The sequence below is a fragment of the Ovis canadensis genome, chromosome 15 (assembly GCF_042477335.2).
Source record: "Ovis canadensis isolate MfBH-ARS-UI-01 breed Bighorn chromosome 15, ARS-UI_OviCan_v2, whole genome shotgun sequence".
Classification (NCBI taxonomy): domain Eukaryota; kingdom Metazoa; phylum Chordata; class Mammalia; order Artiodactyla; family Bovidae; genus Ovis; species Ovis canadensis.
The window spans coordinates 41,478,677-41,484,676 of record NC_091259.1 but is presented as its reverse complement, the minus strand read 5'-3'; the positions used below and the strand labels follow the sequence as shown (position 1 = coordinate 41,484,676).

Sequence of the window (6,000 nt, the reverse complement as noted above, 5' to 3'; positions counted from 1 at the left end):
TTCAGTAGTACACAGTGGGATGTTTTTGTCTTACCCAGTGTTTTTGTGTGAAAGCACACACCTGAGGATATTTTAAGATATTTGTGATGGCAAGATGGTCAGCACATTTATAACGCTGAGTAAGTAGCTTTGAGAAAGAGTGTCTCAGAGTTGCCTAATTTGAGCGTTCCTGGCCTTGGTAGATTTCTGATTAATGTCTTGATGCTCTGTTAGAACAGCATTGAGATTGCTTTTGCTTGAGTGAGCACATCTGAAGCACTTTCATTTAAAAGATTTTATCCTTTAAAATATTGACAGATGTTAGAAATATTTTGGAAATGACATCTCAAAATTTACCTGTTTAGTCCCATTCGAGTTCTTTCAATAGAAACAGAAGTGTTCTTTTTTTTTTTTCTTATCAGAAAAACAAGAAATAAACGCAAGTAGATACATTTATTTCTGGGTAACTTCAAGAGTTTCATTATGCTGAGAAAGGGTAGCCATCATTTTAGAAATTAGAAGAGCTGATAGAAAACTAGAAGGTTTTATTCCCTAGTTCTTATTCAGCCCCAGTTTTAACTGATTTTGAAAATAATTAAAATAGTTTTTCTTCCTGGAAAGTAAAATATGGCACCGTATTGTAATTAGGTCTCCATATTTTAAATCCTATACAAGGCAAACATGGGCTGCAGTTAGATGATGACGTGAGCTCATCACTTAGTGCAGAGCAGTTAAAATTGGAGTTTCTCTCCTCCATGTTCTTTCCCCGAGTGTCTCTGGTCTCCAAAACACATGCTGTCTATACAATGTGAAGGACTTTAAAAGCAGCCACAGCCTGTTTTTCCCTTTCGTGTCTGTTCTGTAGCACTTCCAGCAGTGAGATTTCAGGTAAGGTGTCTTCTTTTCCAGCATGGGTTGGAGTTTTCTTTTCTTTTGAGGCTTGATCACTCAGATTTGAAGGTTTGGGTTTGGGGATGGTCTTAGCGTATTCCAAAGCCTAAAAGCATATAAAAGTTTATTTGAGATGGGAATGGAGCCCTGGATTCCTTAAATCTAGTCTTAGAAAAGGTTTATTGATAATATAAATGGAGACTGTTGCTACAGGTAATATACAAAGACATAGGTGGAAATGGAGACCAAATGGAAAATACAAATAATGCAATATAACACACAGTTTAAATAAAATTAACCAAGTAATGACATGCTGTGGAAAAAAATAGTTGAAGACTGATACATACAGTTGTGCCTTTGGATGTTTTCTTTATAAAACTGAGCTTTATTAAAGTGCTTGAAAATAGATTTCTTATGTGTTTGATCTATTTAGCTTCTGGCAGTCTTATTAAAACCAAACCTCTATTAAGGAGATATTAACAGACCTTTCCATCCAAAGAGGACTTGTTATAGCTTGAGACCAAAGACATCACTGTAGTTGAGATAAAATTGAGCCTCCATTATTATACCAACTATTCTTTTTTCTGGCTCTTAGACCTCTAGCAAATATTCTTTGGAGGTTGAAAATTATTTTTTCTTTTTTTTTTGGTATACCTATAGAAACCTGGATACTGAAAAAAGGCAGTCTTTATTCAGGGCTGTCAGTTCTGAAAGGCATTACAATAAAAATGAGATCACTAAATATGATTTCTAAATCTGCCTTTATATGTTTTGATACTTTTTTAAAATTAAAAATAGAAGTATAGTTAATTTACAATGTTATTTTAGTTTCAGGTATATAGCAAAGTGATTCCGTTTTATATACTATATATGTGTGTGTGTATATATATATATATACATATATACATATACATATATATATATATACACACACACATACATACACACACTTTTTCAGATTCTTCCCCATTATGGGTTATTACAAGATACTGAATATAGTTCCCTGTGCTATACAGTAGCTCCTTGTTGTTTATCTATTTTATATGTAGAAGTGTGTATATGTTAATCCCAAACTCCTAATTTATCTCCCCTCCCTAGTTTTACATTTTAGTAAGAGTTTCCTGAGAGCTGAAATGGGGATAGATACAACATATATAAGTTCTGGAAGGGAGAAAATTCCCAAAACAGAAAAACTCCAGACTTCTCTGTGTGTGTAGGTGACTTCTGTTGGTATTTCTAATTATAGACTTGCTGCCTTGAATTTTTCATGAAAAAATAATGGTTTGGAGAAAAAAGAAAAAGTGGCACCATGGAAACTCAATCAAGAGGACTGAGGTCTTCAAGGTCTGAGGAAGAAAGGCAATAGATAGAAAACATGAGAGTCTGTGAAAGAGAACACGAAGTACAAATACCTAAAAGCACCAAAGGGTCACTTGTCCCTCATGCAAAGGGTCTCACGTCCTTGCTGGGACTGAGGCAGCGACTTGTACTGCAAAGCTCGGTGTCCCCATAGAACGTATTTCATTCACATCACAACTTAGAGCTGGATGACTTCTGAGAGGGAGAACATTCTGTATTTTATGAAATCATTTTTCTTGGGTTGTTGTTCAGTCGCTCAGTCATGTCTGACTCTTTGCGACCCCGTGGGCTGCAGCACTTCAGGCTTCCCTGTCCTTCACTATCTCCCAGAGTTTGCTCAAACTCATGTCCATTGAATCAGTGCTGCCATCCAACCATCTCATCCTCCTTCTCCTGCCCTCAATCTTTCCCAGCATCAAGGTCTTTTCCAGTGAGTCAACTCTTTGCATCAAGTGGCCAAAGTATTTTCTTAGGTAGAGGAACCTATATCTATTGTACCATCCCTTAGGAAAAATGTAGGGAGTGAACTTGAAATCATGAAGAACTTTCCTCCGACACTGGCACCCAGAGATGGCAAGAAGATGCTAATTTCTTAAAACTTATTTAGTGGTAGAGAAGGAAATTGATGGTTAATCAGGATTACTAGTTTCTTTTAGAAAGAAAACCACCTAAGCATTCCATTCTTGTGTGACAAACTTGAAATGCTACGAGGAGAACACATGGAGGACTAAAAATAATAGTGACCCTCAGGGGAAAAAGAGACTCTAACCTTCCAGCAGCATATGTGGGTATATCACTTTTACATCAATATCTGTGAATGACGGGGTGCTGCAGGAATGCTAGTGGCTAAAACATCCTCTGTGTTCCAAAGATGTGGGGAATTTAAGTCATGAGGTCACACAGATTTCCTTTTAATTCTAATTGAACAGAGAACTGCCTTGGTGAGAGTTTCTTACCTTCTGCCGTGGGACAGCAGATTTATTTTCAGTAACTGCTGTTTGTGGCTTTGGGGGGATGGATAGTGCCTTCATGTTGTATTCCTTCACTTGTTTAGCATATTCCTTTTGCTGTATTAATTTCTGCATCTGTTCAGAGAAGCACAGGGAGAGTGACTCACAGGTCCTGCTAGATCGCTCTGTTCTCTCTTTCAAGTGACACTAATTTTAGTGAGCTGGGCATACAGTATCATTAGCACAGGGGAAATGGGATTACCATGTGTGACAGCAGAGAAATGGTTAAATTAATGTTTCTCCTAGAAATCATTCTCTCTCAAGGGGGGACTAATACACCCAGTGTTCCTTTAACAGGGGCTAAATCACATTCAGCCTCTGCTTTGTTGCGTTTACCCAATTTATATTCATTCTTGCGTCCAACTTTGAACTCTACTCTCTTTTTATGCCTTGAGTGCAACTGCAGTTAAAACACATTAAATGAAGATCTCCTTTCACTAGAGGAAAGAGAGTAAAGTGGATGCACTTTTCATGGGTTGGGAAACTCTTACCCTGAGTGTCTTCTCTGTAGCCACTCTTGAGTATTATAAAGATAACTCTATTGGGAAAGCCCAACAACCACATAACACACACATCTCTTTTCATGGGCATGTGCCCCGCTTTTCTGTTTGGGCCTTTAAAACTGACTTAAAAGGTGGATACATAAAACAACATTGGCTGAGTAATTGTATTTCATGGTAGGAGGAGTGCCTGGGGCTTATTATTAATACCAGTGCTATTTCAGAGGGGTCTCTATTCAGAGGGAGATGTTTGAATTAGAACTTGCTTCTGGGGGTCTCTCTATACAGTTCTGCTGGAAGACAAAGGACAGATCTGAGCCTGGAAATGCTGTAGGTACCTCCCACTCACTTTGTCTCTGATGGACTCAAGGTCAGGTCCGAGGCCTCCAAGTTTCACGTCTCTGTTCTGATAACCTTTCAGCTTGGAGCTCTTGAAAATACAATCAAAGAGAGAGGTTTTTTTAGAGACTTGTATGTTCCCCCCCGCCCCTTCCAAGTTGTCGTAGCCACGTGAGAAAGGGGAGAAGCGAAATGAAGACTGGTGGCCTGCGTGGACCTCGGGGGAGTGGGTGTGTCCTGAGAGTTCTTCCATTTTAATGGTCGTCATTGATAACAGTGTCCTTGGTAATTTGTAGCTGGTGGACTGACATGTGTGGACTTTTCCACTTCTGCAATAAAAAACACTGAAATTCTGAAAATTATAAATAAAAAATTTCAAGTGAGTAAAGTGCTGCTTTGTTATTAACTTTTTAAAAAACCGTTTTTTCCTACTTTTTTAGTTTAAATATTTAAAAACTTTTTTACAACATTGTGTTGGTTTCTGCCATACAACAATGCGAATCAACCCTAATTATACATACATTCCTTTCCTTTCTAGCCTTCCTCCTCTCCCCCAATCCCATCCCTCCAGGTCATCACAGAGCACCAGACTGGGCTTCCTGTGCTACACAGCAACTTCTCACCAGCTATCCTTCTTATACCTGATAGTATATGTATGTTGATGCCACTCTCTCCCTCCCTGACTGTGTCCACAAATCCATTCTCTCCATCTGTGTCTCCATTCCTTCCCTGAAAATAGGTTCATCAACATAATTTTCCTAGATTCCACATAGATGTGTTAATATACTATATTTGTTTTTCTCCTTCTGACTTGACTCTGTATAATACGCTCTAGGTTCATCCACCTCACTAGAACTGGCTCAAATTCATTCTTTTCTTATGGCTGAATAATATTCCACTGGGTATGTGTACCACATCATCTTTATTCATCTGTCAGTGGACATTTAGGTTGCTTCTGTGTCCTGGCTATTGTAAACAGTGCTGCTTTGAACACTGGGGTACTTGTGTCTTTTTCAATTATGGTTTCCTCAGGGTGCATGATCAGTAGTGGGGTTGCTGGGTCATATGGTAGATTTGTTATCAATATTTTTAACATGACAGACACATTCCTACTCTGCTGCTACTATGACAAGTATGTCTAGTTTTGCACCATTCACTGAACCAAATGATCTTCCTGGAAGAGGCTATCTATCAATAAATGACTCAGATAAGCACACTGCTTCAAAGGGAGAGTGCCCTGTCTGATGTTAAGATTCAAAAGAACGGAAATATGTAAAGCTTAAGAGTCTAAGGAAGACCCACTGAGAAATTCATTGTATTCAGTGTGATTCTGGATATGTTGAAGGGTACAGGTAATTTTGATTCCCTTGTGTCTCAGCTGTTAAACAATCCGCCTACAATGCAAGAGACCTGGGTTCAATCCCTGGGTGGGAAGATCCCAGGAGGAGGGAAAGACTACCCACTCCAGTATTCTGGCGTAGAGAATTCCATGGACTGTATAGTTCCTGGGATCGCAAAGAGTCAGACACGACTGAGCAACTTTCACTTCACTTCACTTCACAGGTAATTTTATATGATAACTATTATCACTGTTGCATATTTAAAGGGATGATACAAAACAAGGCCATTTAATTATTAAATTATGACACGTGAGCACAGTAGTAGGCAGGAAAAATACTAAGGTGCTCCTGATTGTAGGACAGATTGAGATTTTTCCCAAATTCCTGCTTTTGACAGGAAATCTGACTTGTTATTTGCAGCAGATGCCCTTGTGGTAACCATGTCCTTTAATTTGTGAGCTCCTTTGGTTGTCTTCCTTGGGAAGGGTGCATGCATGCTAAGTCACTTCAGTCATGTCCAAGTCTTTGCAACTCTATGGACTGTAGCCCCTCAGACTCCTCTGTCCTTGGGACTCTCCAGGC

General features: G+C 38.9%; 1 protein-coding gene across 1 annotated transcript in view; it reads right to left on the bottom strand.

The window, feature by feature from the left end:
• Window positions 1–413: 413 nt before the first annotated feature.
• The window catches only part of JHY (junctional cadherin complex regulator), a 78,280-nt gene continuing 72,693 nt past the window's right edge, over window positions 414–6,000 (bottom strand). Inside the window, exons 7-9 of the mRNA XM_069554214.1 lie at window positions 4,089–4,169; window positions 3,186–3,314; window positions 414–976 (exon numbers count right to left, since the gene is read on the bottom strand). Of these exons, the coding sequence (XP_069410315.1) occupies window positions 779–976; window positions 3,186–3,314; window positions 4,089–4,169 (408 nt within the window). The 3' untranslated portion in view covers window positions 414–778. The remainder of the gene's footprint in view (window positions 977–3,185; window positions 3,315–4,088; window positions 4,170–6,000) is intronic.